The following is an 18,256-nucleotide window of genomic DNA, read 5'->3' as shown; positions in this document are numbered from 1 at the left end:
CTACTTCCCCAACCATATTTTCTAACTTTTGTACCCCTTTCACACTGTACGTAATTGGGATGAGAAAAAACTTTCAAATCTCAATCCTTCCATGATTAAGACTTGTTCCTTTCTCTCAAAAATCACAACCTCAATCCATGAAACTTGAAAATGTTGGGTTTATCAGGCGGGAAGATTTGAATATGGATTCTTTGATGGATAGCTTTCAAGCTGTGAGTTCCAATTCTTTAAATCCGGTTTATCCTGTTGGCCTGTGGGCTGTGCTAGCTGTACTTTGTTGCAAAGCTTCTGTCAAAAATTGTTTCAAATTTTTATTATCCAAGTTGATTTAGTGGAACTTGCCCGAGTCTCGCTGATTATCTATATAGCTGAGTCAAATCCATGGATTATTGATCGACTAGATCGATCCAGCTTTGTTTAGATTGACATTTTCCTCAAAAAAAAATTTATATTTTTCATAAAAACATTTTTTTATTTATCTTTTTATTTTACATATATCAAAATCAAATTGCTATAATACACTGTTTTTTCAAAAACTCCAAAAAATAATAATCCAAACGGATTTCTAGTCAAGACATGAAAATGAGTTTTTGACGTTCTATTCTATTAAATGGCTTGCATGTGCCAGTGATGGGGGAATCAGAATACGAAACGCATCTGTCACAACCTAAGTTTTTGACATTCTATTCTATGAACCTTCCGAGCAAGACAATATCACATAATTCAAGACCTATTAAAAGCTCTCGCATAAACAAAAAATGCAAAAAAAATCAAACTGAATCTCATTTAGACCATCAAGAAAGATGCTTGTCTGCACATGACAGCAAGTACTGATATATATGGATTTCTTGCTAGAGTATTGGTTATATTTCTCTTAGATTGAAACCATGGAAATGGTAATCCCATAGATCCACTTATACACGAATCAAACAAATACAAACATAGCATTAACCATCTAAGTCATTAGTGAACTTAAGTAAATGTCCAATAAGTTGGACTTTGGAGTCGAAAAAATTTGTGCGTTTGGACACTGAGCTCTTAGGTAGAAAATAAAAAGAAAAGAAAAAGATAATCCTGAAGTTTAGGTAGATGAATTAGTGACACAAATCGAGAGTTGAATAATAAAATGACACTGATCTGACTGATAAAAACTCTTATAGTGAAGAGAATACATAGTGTGTAGAATCAGAGAGGAGCCAGAGAGATGACTAAAAAAGCTGAAAATGGTGAGGTAGTGAGTTGGTTTGACTTTGTCTTTCAATGATTTCATGTGTAATATAAGTTTCTTGGTGGACAAAGGTTCTACTAACTAATCCAAGGTTGACTTCTTTAATGGATTATTTCTTGAGGGTTACGTATTTCTTGATGGGCAAACTTTATTAAGTAAACCATGTATCTATTGATGAATATGTTATGGGATTAATAGAAATGCATGATATAAATAGAAACTGGGTTAACTATGGAACAGATATACAGACTCACAGACAGACTCAACAAGCATGGCTGCTTCTACAGCTCACACATTACTTCAAATCATCTTCATATTTGGTGTATTTATTGCTTTTTCCAGTACTCCTGTCTTGTCTGAGCCCAATGTTGTCTTCGGTTCCAGTGACAACCACCTGTTATCTAATCTAACTTTCCACGCGAGCCGAAAGTTTCAACAATTGACGGGGATTAGGAGTTATCTGAGGAGGATCAACAAGCCAGCAGTCAAGACAATTGAGGCAATTCTTGGTTTATCTTTTTAGTTGTGTTTCTGGCTAAATTTTGCATCGTCTTGTTGGTTTTCCGGTCTACTGATTTAGTGTTGCTTTACTACTTAATATAGAGTCCTGATGGTGATCTAATAGATTGTGTCTCATCACATCTCCAACCAGCTTTTGATCTCCCTCAGCTGAAAGGACAGAAGCCACAGGTAGTTTGTTTAATAACAATTCAGCCATCTTAAAGATAGATTTGCACATACCTAACAGAAGGCAGAGAAAATTGACCTATCCAGCATTACCCTGATACACTAGACTGACAGGAATTTGATTTCTTGAGAGTTTCTTTGGATAGTTTTCATTTGAGAGGCTGAAAAATATCAGTTTGTAAAATGCAGGATCCACCAGAGAGGCCAAATGGCTATGACTCCGGTGATATATTGGCAGAGAGCTTTCAACTATGGACTGATTCTGGTGAATCATGCCCGGAAGGTACTGTGCCTATCAGAAGAACTACAGAGAAAGATGTCCGGAGAGCTGGTTCACTGAGCAAATTTGGAAGAAAATTTTTCAGTGCACAGCTAACCAAGGTTAGCAGTGATCATGAGGTGAGTGTATGTAAGAAAATAAGAAAGAAACTACACAAGCATGGTTCAGTAGGTTGGTTAGAAACTAATTAAGGTCAGTTTCTCAGATTTATTTTGGCAAGTGATTGGAAGTTTGGGGAAAACTGTTCCATCATCTCATACTTTCTTCTTCCTACAATTGCAGTAGAAGGTCTGTTTCTCCTGTAAAGAGATTATTTCATTTTCCCTATTTCTCCTATCTTCAAGGAACATCCACAGAAATGAGAAATCTAACAAGAAAAATAACGTTTCTACATGAAAAGTGTTATTCTTTGCAGAGTTTAATTCTACTTAGAAAACTGATTGGAATTTGGCTGACTCAAGTCTTGAATCAAATTGCTCCTAATTTATCTTGGCTTTGTCTAAGCTTCATAAGACTCCAATCACAGCATCAAAGTCCATAGGTTTGGATTTTGATCCGAATATCTTTTCTTTCTTTTCAACGCAGAATGCTTTTGCCTTCGCTGGTGGAGATCGTTACTATGGTGCAAAGGTTAATTTAAATGTCTGGAAAGCTAATGAGACAGACCTATACGACTTCAGTGTGGCGCAAGCCTGGATCCTTTCTGGCATATTTAGCTTACCTGTTGATGATACTGATATCATTGAAGCCGGCTGGGAGGTATAGTAACTGAACAACTCATCGTTTGTTTCTTATCTTCTGGGAATGGAAGTGTTCCTCAATGTGCTTGCTATTAAGTCTTCTGAGGTAGAAGAAGATATCTAAGGATCTTCCATGTTTGATTTTTTCAGATCAACCCAAAGTTATATGGAGATGAATTCCCTAGATTCTTCACGCATTGGACGGTACCTATCAAGGATATGTCCTAGATTCTTCACGAATTCATTTGTACGTGTTCAGCATGAAAGTTTGACTCCTAGCTAACTTCAATCTGCAGAATGATCTATATCTCACAAGGGGATGCTACAACTTACTGTGTTCAGGCTTTGTGCAAACTAGCAACAGAATTTCTTTAGGGGCAGCAATCTCTCCAAGATTATCTCAAGGTGGCAGACAACTTGATTTTGGAATAATGATCTGGATGGTAAGTTTTATGCTGCCTTGTGTAAACTTCAGAATTCAATTGAAAATTCCTCCTCCTCCTCCCCCCCTTCTTTCCTCAAATCAAACCAAATTCACACATTAACAGTATCCAGTTCAGCATTTCCTGCTCAATTGGTCAGACAAGGAAACTAATTGTGTTCCATGAGATAAAAATTGTGTTGATTAACCAAGTCATCATCAATTCATTCATTTTTATTTCTCCATAGTAACGATGCATTACTATATTTATGAACATAGGTTTGAAAGTACACCATATGCTGCATCCCCTAGCCCAAAAGAAAATTTTTTTAAAAAAATGGAAAAGAAATAGATAATAAATTAACAAATTCATATATAAGTAGTTTGAAATTGATCATATCTCAGCTCATTTAGTAGGAAAATGGATTTGATAGGACGCTGTTTTCGCTTTGCAGGACATTAAGCATGGAAACTGGTGGCTTGAAGTCGGACCAGGTTTAGTTGTTGGATACTGGCCATCAACTCTGTTCACTCATCTTAAAAGCCATGTAGACATGGTGCAGTTTGGGGGAATGATAGTCAGAACCAAATCAATGGGAATGAATTCATCAGCCCTCATGGGAACTGATGATCTTTCAGATGATGAAGTTAGCAAAGCATCATACTTTCGAAACTTGCAAGTTGTTGACTACTTCAATAGCTTGATTCCTTTATCTAATTTTCAACTCCTGACAATTGATGATATAAGTTGTTATGATATAAAAGCTGGAAGAAATGATGCTTGGGGAAATTACTTTCACTATGGTGGTCCTGGAGGGAACCCACAGTGCCATGGAGAGAAAAACAGCACATCTGCGTAGAGGTAGTCCGGTCTGCAACTGTTGTCAATCACCATTCCATTTCTCTATTCAGGCAAAGATCAGTTCATGTATAATTTCAAGCAGTGCATGTGCAAAGTAAAGATTTTGTCCAGATTTCCTCCTAATGTTCCAAAAGTAGAATCATATGTTCCCTCTTCCCACTTGATCAATCAAAAATGTATCTTGAAGACTTCTCATTTCCTGACCTTATCCCGTATTCTAGGCTTTACATGGTGCAGGCTCTAGTGTTTAATGGATTCAGAGCCTTTCCATAGTTGCTAGTGACAATTGCACGGTGCAATATAAACAATCAAAAATATTTCTTGAAGACTTCTCATTTCCTGATCTTATCGTATAAACTAGGCTTTACATTAGGCCTGTCAACGGGTCGGGTCTAAACCCGGATCCGGATCGGATCCATGAAATTATTGTGAGTATGGGTAGGGATTTAATTCCGTTTCCCGGATCCGGATCCGTTTTGTCAAACAAAAAAATGGGTCGGATACGGAATATAGTATTCCGACCTGTATTAGACCCGAATCCGGATATAAATGAATTAATAATTTAAAAAATATATATTTATCAATATAATTTGATTAGGGTGATGTATTTTAATAAAGTTAATTTGATTTCTTTTCTTATTTGGTTTTTTCTTTGCATTAGTTAGAAATTAGTTTACAAATATATTTTTTTCTCATTTTTATTAGAAATTATAAATTTTGGTAAATTTGTTCGGGTAAACCCGGATCCGGATCCGGAACATAGAATAAAAGACCCGTCGAGGTAAACGGGTCGGATCCAGATCCGGTATAGTAATTCGGATCCGGGTCCGGAATAATGAATTCCGACCCGGACCCGGCCCGTTGACAGCCCTACTTTACATGGTGGTATATGTCGAGTGTTTAATGGATTCAAGGCCTCTACACAGTTGTTAGCGACAATTGCACGGTACAATATAGACATTGATAAAACTAAACAAACACTAAAACAACAAATATGGGCACTCAAACAACAAGTCATAACATGCAAAAACACCAACAAAAAAAAAAAAAAAAAAATTCACTTGTTGGCTACAATCCATACTATGATTGCAGAGTTTGGATCCGTGTCAAATTTTCTATAATGGTCTTGATGTATATGCCTCTTTTTAATATTTTTCCTCTATACATGAAAAGCTTGTGTGCGTGCAGACCTGAACATTAACCTAGTTTGAGTTAGAGCAGAAATGAGATCACCAACATGTGCTCAACAATCCCTAGTGAAAATATTACCTTAAATTGAATGTGTTTTCATGACAAAGAAAACACTTTACTCAACACTTGGGGAAGAGTAAATTTCAATTTAGGAAGAAATTTGCATGTGCCAAGCTTGGGAAAGCTAAGCATGAAAGCACTCTGGCATAACCTTGATCATGCACCATCCAACTATTTTACAAAACATCACAGGCTAACTGCTTATTACACATTTAAAAAAAGCGGACATGACAAATTGCATCCCAGTTAGGCTCTTACAGAGTCAACAAGACCCAAGCATTCAACATATCGGAAAAACACAAGCTTATCTGCCAAGAACATGTTTTATCAAGAAACTGGTATAAGGTATAAATATACAAATTATTCTCTTTTGCCACTAACAAGACTTCAATTCATGCCGTAATCAAGGTGTCATTTGCCCCACAATGAAATCAAGGTCATGTTCACCAACTATTAGATGCCATATGTTAAGGTTTTAAACAGGAGAAAATTCAAAATTTGAAGACACAAGTCTTAAGCAAAGAATATATGCCTGATGCAATCAAAGTACTAAACAGTGAACAGAACTGTCAAATAGTGCAAAAAGAAAGTTCCATATCCCCTGGTTTCATTAAAGTGTCGTTCACGAGAATGAGAAAAGGATAGAAAAGCAAATAAGCATGGAAAAACAATCAAAGCATTATTTGCAAGGACAAGATCTAGGAAGGATGGAGCATAGGACTTGAATGATAGATTCTTTTATTCTACATTGACAAATCTAGTATTAAGTTTCCAGATATGACCAAACAACGTTTCATGACACACTTTATCTAATTTGACCTCGATCAAGGACAAGATAGTCTTGTAAAAGTACAAGATTGGTCATTACAAGCATGGGAATCATATCGAAAGAACTGATAGTACTTGAAAATTTAGAGATAATAACCAAATACACGCTGCAGTGGATTGTTTCCCTAATGTTATTGCAGAAAAAGGATGCATATGCATTTCAAAAAGTTAGATGCTCGTGTCAGAACTTCCTATGAAGCTGACATTTCCATGAGTTCTGTATCTGAACATATCTTAGTATCTTATCAGGTTAAAATCTATAGGCAATGACAAAACATCCAAAAAAAAAATATGAAAATCTTGAACTCCTACAAAAGAATGAGCAACATTTAAACATAATGAATAACTTTAATTCAATCCCTGCACATGAGTTGCTCCTCCGGGTTATATCTAGTTTTCTGGGAGGGTAGACTTTTACTGGCAACAAAACCAAGTTTTTCAAAAGCAAAGTCTATCAACTGAACAAGATCTTCAGAACTTCCAATACTAGGATTGGTGAAATCACAGAAGATTGCATTCATATCACTGCATAAACCCATCTTTTCTTCGTAAACAATTTCAAATGGGCCATGCATCATACCATAATTTTTTTTTAGAGTAGTGAACAGTTCCATAAAGGAATGATCTTCCAAAATTTTACTGGGCTTCAATGAGAAGGCATGATGCGTACATACTCCAACAGATTTCATCTTTAGAGCTATACTTTGTATAGATTGAAGATTGAAAACTATATGTTGAGCTATTTGAGATGACCAGAAGGGGGGATTTTTGCCAGATCTTCCAAGATGGTGAAACTGAAACAAGTTGGCAAAAGCAAAACGCATCATAAAGACCAAGAAATCACGAAAATTCATGCCTGCCACCAGGAAAAGAAAGAAAATTGCCATGTTAGATTTGTATCCTGAGAGCACCTATATAGATTATATAAATGATTAATGATCAAAAAAATATGAAATATCTAAAGAGGATTGAGCACCATTTGGGTGCTTTTGGATGCCCTGTTCTGAAGAAACGAATTTTGTCTAAAACACACATCTACAATAACCCTTGGCAAAACACTCAGAAAAACTCTAAAAACAACCAAAAAAATACACATAAACCCCCAAAAATTACCCAAAACAGCCACACATCTAATACACCTTTCGCCATCAATCACCACCCCACCTCCCATGTGAACCTTCCCCACCCCGTCACCCCCAATCAGCCCGTTCCCCTACCCTTCCCTCCTACTCTTCCTGCCATCCCCTCCATCCCTTGATCTGGTCAAGCTGGACAAGATGTGGTCATGTGAAAGCAGGGGAGGAGATAGGGGAGAAGAAGAGGGGTAGTGGGAGCCAGAGAGGGGACAGGGAGGGAGCACAGGAGAAGGGAGGGAAGAATGGGGGAGGGGGTCACACGGGTGGTGGCTGGGAGTAGAGAGGGGGAAGACAGCTAGGGGGAAGGGCAGGATGGCAGGGTTGGTGGTGGAGGTTGGTGAGGAACAATAAAGTAATTTCACTACCTTCTTAAAACATCTCAATAACATATTGAAAACATCCTTAAAACATCACATCAGATGTTTTATGAATACACACATCTACAATTCAAGATTTACAAAAAGACCCCTAAAAATTAACTTTAAAAAAAATCATGTCATTTTGATGCCAAAAAATGAATATCTAAACAAGAATTTCATTTAATTTTCCATCTTAGTTGCTGGCCATTATATATTGAATCAATGGTTCCAACCTTAGAAATAAAAGTCCAGGAACTTGATCTATCTGCTTGAATGACACAACATCTCATAAAAGATCCATTACTGAGTCGTTATCATGAAAGATGGACCCGGTGTTTTACCAAAGCTTCACAATCTAAAAACCAAAATCACACATGTATAGTCCTTGGTAGTTATTCACAGCCCACATGCAGAGGTCAGATGCAATTCTAAAGCAAAACCTAGCCTATATAGACCAGCTCAGAATCTGACCATTCCATCCCATGAAAAGATTCATATAGGCACCTTCCAACACGAGTTCCTAAACCTGTGCAAGTCAAAGTTTTAAAGTTAAGCAAGCTGCTAAACTTGTCTGCAGGAAAAGCAATCTAGCACTATGGAGCCACCCATCATTATCTCCTGAAACAACTGTTGGTCTAAGGCGAACAACCATTCACACATGATACCATCAGTCAAAGTGGACTATTGATCAACTACTACCCAATAAACTCAAGCTGGAGTCCAATAAGTGAAATGAACAATCAAAACATTGTAAAGTTCCTGAAAATTCATGGACATAATCTACTTGAAAGATCAAAGTATCTAGCCAAAGTGAAACAAACTATAAATGGATATTATTAAATGCTCCAAATGCTGCTACCGTCTGTGTGCTGAAACAAACCTGTATTAGCTGCAAGATTCCTCTGACAAAGCCCCTCAAAATCATCGCAAATTTCCTTAATGTCTTCTAGTAAATCCCTTGCTTGCTTATAGTCTGTCAAAAGTATATCCCACTGATAAAACATGAAACACATTATTCAGAAAGTTTACCTTCTCCACTTTAAAGATAAAGCACTTGTTCTAGGTACAAATAAAGTTTGCTTAAACTTACCACCCAAGAGAGGTTATAGGCATTGAACCAGTTGTGATTGATTGATATTGTATCTTCCTGAAAATTACAATGCAACCATGATGTTAATGTTATTCATACACTGAAAGCCAATAGCATATACAAATGTCAAAGTAAAAGAAAAAGAAATAGACACACTTTCTTGGCCAATTGAGCAGTAGTTTCTGACATTCCCAATAATTTTATACCTCCTGGGAAAGACAAGAGAAATTCTTTTTTTTATCTTTTTTTTTTTGGCTCAACATGCTCAGAGTCCTGTTTTCCTGCTCTCTTTTCAATGATTGATTTTTGTAGAACAACTGGAACCCCTAAAAAGTCTATAAACAATAAATCATCTACAAGCAGAATGAGTTTTAGTAAACATGCACTAACAGTCTAAGACCACTAAGATTTTTAAGGACCCAGACCGTTCAGCCTTGAATGGTATAATAAGTTCACCCAAACTGCAACATTACCACAAAAAACATGTCTTCTGTTTCATGCAAACAGATAGGTCTTGGTATCAGACCAGTATCAGCCTACTCACATGTGCTTACCTTCGTACCAAGTTTTAACTCTTAACCTCAAATAAAAAGAATAAACAGATAGTATTGATATAAAATTAAAATGTGGATATACAGAAAATTTGCACCACCGGGACTCCAACAAAATGCCTCTGTAATCTTAGATGAAAAGACAGCAATGGCAGTAATTGACCCATCCATACAACAAGACACAATGACATTGCTAGTAGATATAAGTATCCAAACTTGTAGCAGATAAACACACAATCAGTTATTCAACTCTTCACACCTATTATGATTGCTCCCCAAAAGTGGGTGCAGAACTAAACTGGTAAGAATTTCACAGTAAATAGAATATGCACAACAGCTGGAATTTTCGCTTTTGACAACACAAGTGACCCATGGAATGATACCTGGTTATGAACTTGATGGTACCATCCACTAGGGACAAAGATTATCTCATTCTGTTCCTGAGTGCACTCCCACCAGATAGCCTGCATTTGGATGTTGAACAAGATAAAGGAAAAATGAAAACTCAGAAAACTGAACCTTCATAGACAAAAGTTAAAGGAAACAACAATACATATAAAGCTCATAAATTACCTCTTTAAAACCGGGGAACTTTGTTTCACTAACATCCTCAAAGATATCATAAACAGCATTTGTCATGTACCTGAAAGAACAGAATAAACTTGTAAGTTATGCCATAAGAGCCAAACATAAAAGAATTTCATGGTGCATCCATCAGCAACAAAATTATTTATCATTTACCTCATTTTGTCAATTTAGAATTCAGAGACTTTCTTTCTTTGGTAAATAAGTGTGAACAATAGCTGATGTTCATAGAGGAATTCCTTCCATTCCCTTTTATTGGGCCCTTGACAGGGCACATGGAAGCCTACTCACCTACCCTTTACTAGTTACTTATCAAAATATACCAAAAATGCCCTTCTATTAGACAGCTCAGATTGGAAAGTCCTAGAAAATAAGCATATAATGAAATCACAAAAGAAGAGTAGTGCAGAGAAATAGCTAGCCAATGATCCTTAACTTGTGTAGCGGACAACTACCAAAGCAAATATTTTGGCGTAAAAAGATGCGATGGAAGAAATTGCAACCACATAAATAGCAAAAAGAACCAACTTCAAAATTACTATCTGTTGGCAACAAGCATTCAATCTTATTAGATCCACCTTGAACATGAACATCTTCATGGAACTCCGAGCAGGTGGTCTGGTAGTTGAAGAGATGAAGGTACCTTTTAAAATATTTTCTTCAAGTAATTACCAAGAATGATCCCTTCTTAGTGGGACTTTGATTACATGTAAGCCGGTATTCCATCTCAAATACTCTTTCTAGATGAGCTGCAGAGATTCTCTTCTAGAGAAGAGGTCAATGCAGCATCATCATTCATAAGCTTAAGGGTTCTTGTAATGCACCAGACACTGAATACAAACTATATTTCCTACTTCACCTATTCTTCTCTTTCAAGAAGAGGGTATAAACTATAAGTGTTGAAATTCTCTTACAATGTTTATGAGCAAATTTTAGTAACAAGAAAAATGTATCTAGCAGTTCATGCAAATGCAAAATGACAAAAGCTACCTGTCAAATACAAGATGATGTTGACTTGGTGAGAGAAAAAACCATTGCTTCTTGCCACAAACGTTGGCCGACCAACTATATGACCTGAAAACATCCGCATGAAGAGGGGTCCAAGTACCTGGGGTTGAGAATAACAACTTATCATACTTGAGTTTCTATATGAGCAAATGAAAACCAGAAGAAAGGCCAAGCTTTAAACCGAAAAACAGTGCAATCTTTGCCTTACAAGAAAGAGATCAAGGCATCTAGTCTCCAACCTTTTGGTCCCATGTACACAAAACGATAATCAGAGCAACTTATTTCATTTTTCTTCTGGTAACTATCAGGATCAGTATGCATATCGTATTTGTCAAGATACATGTTCAGCCAATCATCACAGAAGAAAAATGGAGTTCTATATGCACAATATTCCGGGTACTCCTGAAAACAAGGAACACTAATTCAGACAACAAATACACCACCAAAAAACACATGAATTCGATGAATGTAACAAAGTGGAGTTTCTACATTGGAACGAGTTCTGTTTAAATGACAACCATAGCTATGTGTCTGTGCCTATCCAGTCACAACTTCAGTCCACACAAATATTCATAGTAGGCTTGAATCTCCGTCCCACAATACATAAATCAAAAACAAGCATAACTACAATATTGAACAGACTTTAGCAAACGCTCTCAACAGCTCTATCCAATAAAAGTTTGCCATTCATCTACCAACACACAGGGCTCCTGGTACTGGAAAAGAAACTCCTTTACTTCTATTAATCAAACAAACAAAAGTCAAGGAAGAGAAACGAGAGAAATCAAAAGGATACCTTAACAAAATGCCAATCTTTCAAGTACAGTAAAGACTTGTCATCAGAAACCTCACTACAAATACTCTCTCTGGAAGAACTAAGCTGAACCCATTTCTCGATAAACTCTGAAACAGACATTTCCAATCTCTTTTGCTCCATACATTCTCGAGCCCCACAATCTGCAACCTGCCAAAAAAAAAATCAAAATCAAAATTTTCAGTTGAATAGTGAAGGAAACGAAATCCTGAATTTAAAATAAATAAAATACCTGGACTTTGGAATTCCCAAAATGAGTAGAGAAAAACTGGAGATTGGGTTTTCCATCTTCAAGAATCCAATCTTTACAGGCCCTCCAATCTTCCATCAATCCAGTGAGAATAACGGGTTGATTCTGAACTAGGTATTGTTCTACGAATTGGGTGTAACTCAAGTCTTTTCCATTCACTCTCTCCACTCTTCTTTCGATTTTCAGACCCATCTTTTCGTCTTCCCTTTTTCTTTGCTTTCTGAGTTGTAAAATTTCCACTCCACTTCCCTCGTTTCCTTCTTCTGGTGGGCGCAAGGTTTCAGAGTTGAGGCGAATGCCCGCAAAAGACCTCAATTTCTTTGCTAAAAGACGCTAATAATTTCCGACCATCCGTCTGGTACAACTACCAATGAGTGTTTGAATAAAGTATTATTTGAAATAATTACTGTAATAATTTTTATGATGCGGTGTATATGAGATAAAAAAATAATTAAAAATAATAAAAGTTGAATTGAAAAATATATTTATAATGCAAGTGAAATATTATATAAAATAATTCAGCATAAAGTCCTTGCTATCTGAGGATGCACAGTAATTTTATCGCCAATTATCCTAAAAGACCCAAGTATTCGGCTGAACAAGCTTGATTCAAAAGTAGGGGTTCCAAATGAATGGAACCTGAGGGTGCTCACCTCGGCCACCCCGCGTGTCCGAGGTGAAGTCACCCCGTCCCTTTTCGGAGTCCATCTGTCTTGAGCACAATCCCAGAGCTCGGCTTCGTCCCTAGTCCACCGTGTAGGTGACCTCGGCACATCCACCTCGGCTGCACGCTGATGATGCCAACCCACCTGACATCATCCAGGACCAGCACTTTATCTGAAAAGCACTGGAGGCACTTAATGGCGCCTGCACCATATCCTCCGTCATCACTCCCAGGCGACTACAGTGTCAGAGTCAGACCCCCTGACAGGAGACAGAGCCGTAATGCCAGAGAGTGGGTCCCGCTAGCATGAGCCTTCCGTCTTGACCACCTCTCTTCTATAAATACCTCACTCACACTCCCAACAAGTAAGCGGACACTGTTCATCAACTCATTCTCATTATTCTCGTTCTCATACTAACTTGATCGTCGGAGTGATACCAGGGGAGAAGCCCCGCCACTCACTTCGGACACAGGAGTTCACCTCACTTCACCTCAGAGAGGACTGATCCAGGTCGGTCTAGTTACCAACCAAAAATCACCTCTTCAATTGGCGCCGTCTGTGGGAACGAGATCACTAAAAATGAGATCCACGCGTTCCAGAAGCGGAAGAGTTCCCTCAAACGGGGCTGGGCAGACCTCCGGAGCCCAGCAAGACCGCATCTCTGAAGAACCAGGGTCCCAAAGGACCCAGTCAAACAACGATGATGCCATCGCCAAGATGGCCGAGTTCGTATCGCACAACCCTACCATTTTTGAGGAGCTAGGAAGGTACCTCAAAAGACAGGGGAAAGAAAAGGCCGAGTCTTCCAAGAGAAGGCCGATGAAGTCCCCTGAGGCACCTTCAGATGAAGACTCCGATGAGGGGCGTCTCTCTCGGAGTACCTCCAGGCGTGCCTCCTCCAAGGCGACCTCTAAAATTGCCTCCATCTCCCGAACGTTTTCTCTAGGACTCCTAGGGAAACGGGCCGAGGACCCACCTCGGCGCCCCGGGGGCCTAGCTTCGGACTACATGAGGGCCCCGCCCTTTACGGATGACATCAATGGGGAAAGGGTGCCCCCGAACTTCAAGCTTTCAAACTTGCACACCTATGACGGCCGAGGTGACCCCGAGGATCACCTCCGCGCCTTCATCTCCGCATTCCAACTCTACTGCGTCCCCGACGCCGTGATTTGTCGGGATTTCCCCATTTTCCTACATGGGACTGCCCGGAAGTGGTTCTGGAGTTTGGAACCGGGGAGCATCTCCTCCCTGGATGAACTGATAGACCGGTTCATCCACCGCTTCGTGTCGTCGCGACCAATCACGAAGACTTCAGCTTATCTCTTGAACCTTCAACAGGGTCAGGGCGAGTCTCTTCGCTCGTATGCTCAAAGGTTCAACGAGGAGAATGTGCAGATACCTGATCAGAATGAGCAGATAACTCTCGCGGCCTTTACCAACGGGTTGGTGGCCGGACTCTTCAACACCGAAATCCATCGGGATTACCCCCGTACACTTCACGAACTCTGGGAAAGAGTGGATCAGGGAATCCGAAGTGAAGATGTGAATCGCATGAAGCGAGAAGCCCAAGCCTCTCGTACGGGACAAGATACCCGGAGAAGGAAAGACATCGGCCGAGGTGAACCCGGCCCAAGTGGCATCTCAAACCCACCTCGGGACCGCCGGAGTGTCTTTGATCGAATAGTGAAAGGGAGATCGTCCACCTCGGACGCCGAGCTGACCCCGCTCAATTCTAGTCGGTCTCACGTCTTGGCGGTAATGAGACAAAATCACCTCGGTCGAACACCTCCTGAGATCCCTGGGAGGAGAGATAAGAGGAACTCCAACCTCTACTGCGCCTACCACCGAGATGTTGGGCACGAGACTGAAGATTGCAATGATCTGAAACGAGAGATCGAAAACCTGATCCGACAAGGATATCTGAAGCAGTTCGTCCGCAAAGACGGGAGCTTCAACCGAAATACCTCCCACCGGGAGAGCCGAGGTCCTCGCCGAGAGGACAGGCGGGACACCAAGCTTAATTGCCGAGGTCCTGAGGACCACAAGGGGGATCAGAGGCCTCCACGTGACGGATCACCGGGCTATGGCCCAAACATAGCCGGGGTGATCAACACCATCTCAGGTGGCCCCACGGGAGGAGACAGCCAGAACTCCCGAAAGCGGACCTACCGCCAAACCGGCATGGATGTGGCCGAGCCGAGCTCGAGGCTGTCCGAGGTGATAACCTATGGTCCCCGTGACCCTGTCCCCGCTGCCTCCAGCAATCACGAGACCCTCGTGATTGAGGTCCTCACAAACAATTATATAGTCAAAAAGGTCTACGTTGACCCCGGAAGCTCGGTAGACGTCCTGTACTACCGAACTTTCGAGAATTTGAAGTTGACTCGGGAGCAACTCACTCCGGTCAGAACTCCCCTTGTTGGCTTCGGGGGACACGTCGTCCACCCGGAAGGCATGGTGAATTTAATGGTGACTATTGGGCGTCATCCCCGTTGCCGAACTGTGCCTGTCAGTTTTGCGGTGGTCAAAGCGGACTCTCCTTACAACATGCTGATAGGCCGGCCCACGCTCAATGCCTTGAGAGCCGTATATTCTACCTACCACCTGAACTTTAAGTTTCCAACGCCAGAGGGTGTGGCCGAGGTGAGCAGCGACGTGGGCGCCGCCCGAGAATGCTATCTCGCCACCATCCAAGCCGCAGTCGGACCTCAGCCCCCGCCGAGGTCAGAAGAAAAGAGGCCGGCTGTCCTCTCCATAGACTGCATCGACCCTCATAAGGCAGGAGAGCCCAGCAGGCTTGAGCCCCCCGGGGATGAAGTGGAACAAGTGGTCTTGGATGAAGCCAAGCCTGACCAAGTGGTCCAAGTAGGGGCTGGACTCCCTTCACCCCTGAAAGAAGAAGTGATCTCCCTGATCAAGGACCACCGAGACATCTTTGCGTGGTCCGCAGATGAAGTGGTCGGAGTGCCACCCGAGCTTATGACTCACCAACTTAACGTTAACCCACAGGCCCGACCTGTGCGGCAGAAGCGAAGGCACTTCGGCCCCGAACGTAGCAAGGCCATATCAGACGAGGTCGACAAGCTCTTGCCGGCCAAGATGATCCACGAAGTCCAATATCCGACCTGACTGTCCAACCCAGTCATGGTCAAAAAGGACACCGGCGGATGGAGAATGTGTGTAGACTACACCGACCTCAACAAGGCCTGTCCCAAAGACTGCTATCCCCTCCCGAGGATAGACACCCTCGTCGACTCGGCGATGGGGTACGAGATCCTTTGCTTCCTAGATGCCTTCAAAGGGTATCATCAAATAGGAATGAGTGAAGAGGACCAAGAAAAGATGGCGTTCTACACCGACCAAGGTGCTTATTGCTACACCACCATGCCATTTGGGCTAAAGAACGCCGGGGCGACCTACCAAAGGCTGATCAACCGACTCTTCAAGAATCAGATCGGCCGTAATGTGGAGGCTTATGTGGATGACATCCTCGTCAAAAGTCTCGCCACTTCATCCTTCCTGTTAGACTTGAGGGAAGTCTTCGGGGTCCTGCGAGACTCGAGGATGAAGCTGAATCCCAAGAAGTGCGTCTTCGGCGTCACCTCGGGAAAATTCCTGGGGTATCTGGTTTCCCACCGGGGAATCGAAGCCAACCCTGACAAAGTCAAGGCCATTCAAGATATGTCCCCACCTCGGAACCTCCGGGAAGTCCAAAGACTGAATGGACGCCTGGCCGCACTGAACCGCTTTTTGTCTCAATCAGCTGAGAAGGCCTTGCCCTTCTTTAAAGTGCTGAAGAAGTCTGATCAGTTCACCTGGACGGAGGAGTGTCAGTCTGCCTTCGGCCAGCTGAAGCAGTACTTGCACCACCTGCCCACTCTCGCTTCACCTCGGCCCGAGAAAAAGCTCTACCTCTACCTCTCTGCAGCAGACGAGGCTGTCAGCGCTGTGCTCATCCGAGATGAGGGCACCCAAGTGCCGATCTACTACGTCAGCCGAGCTCTTCGCGGGCCGGAGACTCGATACACTCAGGTGGAGAAACTGGTGCTGGGACTAGTCCATGCCGCTTGGCGGTTGAAGCCCTACTTCTTAGCCCATCCTATCTCGGTCAGGACTGACCAGCCCATTCGGCAAATATTGGTGCGACCCGAAGCTTCTGGTCGCCTCACCAAGTGGGCTGTCGAGTTGGAAGAGTATGACTTAACATACGAGTCTCGCACAGCTATAAAGGCACAAGCCTTAGCCGACTTCCTCGCCGAACTGACCTTCACGGAAGGTCCGGAGTCCGCCTCCGCCGGAGCTGAAGTGTCCACTTCATCCCCATGGACATTGTATGTGGATGGATCTTCTAATGGAGATGGCAGCGGGGCCGGACTTCTTCTGGAAGGACCTCAGGGAGAGGTGTGCTCCTACGCCCTCCGCTTTGGCTTCTCGGCCACCAATAATGAAGCCGAATATGAGGCTTTAATTGCTGGACTCCAGCTGGCCCGAAGGCTCGGCGCCCAGCAAATCCACGTCCGCAGTGACTCCCAACTTGTTGTGCGCCAAGTTCTCGGTGAGTATGAGGCCAAGGATGAGACCATGCAACGATACCTCTCCAAGGTTCACCAGCTCACCGTGTACTTCGAGTCATTCGAAATTCAAAGAATCCCCCGGTCCCAGAATAAGCGAGCCGACGCCTTATCCCGGCTGGCCTCCACTTCATTCTCTGACCTCAACAAAACGGTCTTAGTGGAAGTTCTGAGTGAACCCGGATATGTGGAAGAGGTGGCCTGCCCCGTGCACTCCGAAGATACCTGGATGACCCCGTTCATCCTTTTCTTGGGTCAGGGAACACTCCCTGAAGACCGAGCCGAGGCGAGAAGAATACAACGCAAGGCGGCTCGGTACGCTCTCCGCGATGGAGAAATGTACAAACGCTCTTACCTCGGCCCATGGCTGAGGTGTGTCACTCCCGAGGCCGGACGTCACGTCCTCCACGAGATCCACGAAGGCCTGTGCGGAGCTCACGTCGGCCACAGGATGTTAGCCAAGAAGACTATGCTCCTTGGATATTTCTGGCCGTCACTTCGACAAGACTCCCAGGATCTCGTCCTCGGCTGTCCTTCCTGCCAAGTCCATGCACCCGAGCATCACCAGCCCTCAAATTTCATGGTCCCCATCACTTCACCTTGGCCATTCGAGCAATGGGGGACAGATATCATAGGCCCTTTCCCTAAAGCGGTCGGGGGCTATACCTTCCTGGTGACTGCTGTGGACTACTTCACTAAGTGGGTCGAGGCCGAGCCACTTCGGACCATCTCGGGGCTGACCATTCAAAAGTTCTTTTGGAAGTGCATTGTCTGCCGCTTCGACATACCTCAGATCATCATCTCGGACAATGGGAGACAATTTGCCGAGAATCCATTCAAGACCTGGTGCGAGAACCTCGGCATCAAGCAACACTTCACTTCGGTAGGCCACCCCCAGGCCAATGGTCAAGCAGAAAACTTCAACCGGAC

The 18,256-nt window shown here is 42.3% G+C and overlaps 3 protein-coding genes across 5 annotated transcripts; 2 read left to right on the top strand and 1 right to left on the bottom strand.

Annotated features, from left to right (window-relative positions):
* The first annotated feature begins 1,499 nt into the window (after positions 1-1,499).
* On the top strand, positions 1,500-4,533 carry LOC113740443 (protein neprosin-like). Its single transcript, XM_027268071.2, has 7 exons — positions 1,500-1,727; positions 1,832-1,918; positions 2,105-2,314; positions 2,781-2,954; positions 3,086-3,139; positions 3,232-3,378; positions 3,812-4,533. Exons 1-7 carry the CDS (start codon positions 1,500-1,502, stop codon positions 4,214-4,216), a joined length of 1,305 nt encoding a protein of 434 aa, XP_027123872.1. The 3' UTR covers positions 4,217-4,533.
* A 2,080-nt stretch (positions 4,534-6,613) lies between these two features.
* Positions 6,614-12,438, bottom strand: LOC113740259 (arginine-specific demethylase JMJ20). 3 transcript variants are annotated; one of them, XM_072046037.1, is made up of 10 exons: positions 12,073-12,438; positions 11,823-11,990; positions 11,266-11,428; positions 11,009-11,126; positions 10,007-10,076; positions 9,817-9,897; positions 8,883-8,939; positions 8,673-8,784; positions 8,264-8,318; positions 6,932-7,153 (listed from the first exon to the last, which is right to left on the bottom strand). In XM_072046037.1, the coding sequence occupies exons 1-10, from the start codon at positions 12,280-12,282 to the stop codon at positions 7,138-7,140; spliced, it is 1,050 nt and encodes a 349-aa protein (XP_071902138.1). In that variant the 5' UTR covers positions 12,283-12,438; the 3' UTR covers positions 6,932-7,137. The 3 variants fall into 3 exon arrangements, with proteins under 3 accessions (XP_027123616.1, XP_027123617.1, XP_071902138.1); XM_027267815.2 differs by lacking the exon at positions 8,264-8,318 and having other exon boundaries at positions 6,614-7,153; XM_027267816.2 differs by lacking the exon at positions 8,264-8,318 and having other exon boundaries at positions 6,768-7,091.
* A 1,034-nt stretch (positions 12,439-13,472) lies between these two features.
* On the top strand, positions 13,473-15,884 carry LOC140004679 (uncharacterized). The gene has a single exon (XM_072044818.1). It carries the CDS (start codon positions 13,473-13,475, stop codon positions 15,882-15,884), a length of 2,412 nt encoding a protein of 803 aa, XP_071900919.1.
* Positions 15,885-18,256: the final 2,372 nt, after the last annotated feature.

The sequence above is a fragment of the Coffea arabica genome, chromosome 4c, assembly GCF_036785885.1.
Source record: "Coffea arabica cultivar ET-39 chromosome 4c, Coffea Arabica ET-39 HiFi, whole genome shotgun sequence".
NCBI classification, from domain to species: Eukaryota; Viridiplantae; Streptophyta; class Magnoliopsida; order Gentianales; family Rubiaceae; genus Coffea; species Coffea arabica.
The sequence above is the reverse complement of the archived record's forward strand: the minus strand, read 5'-3'. Positions and strand labels throughout refer to the sequence as shown.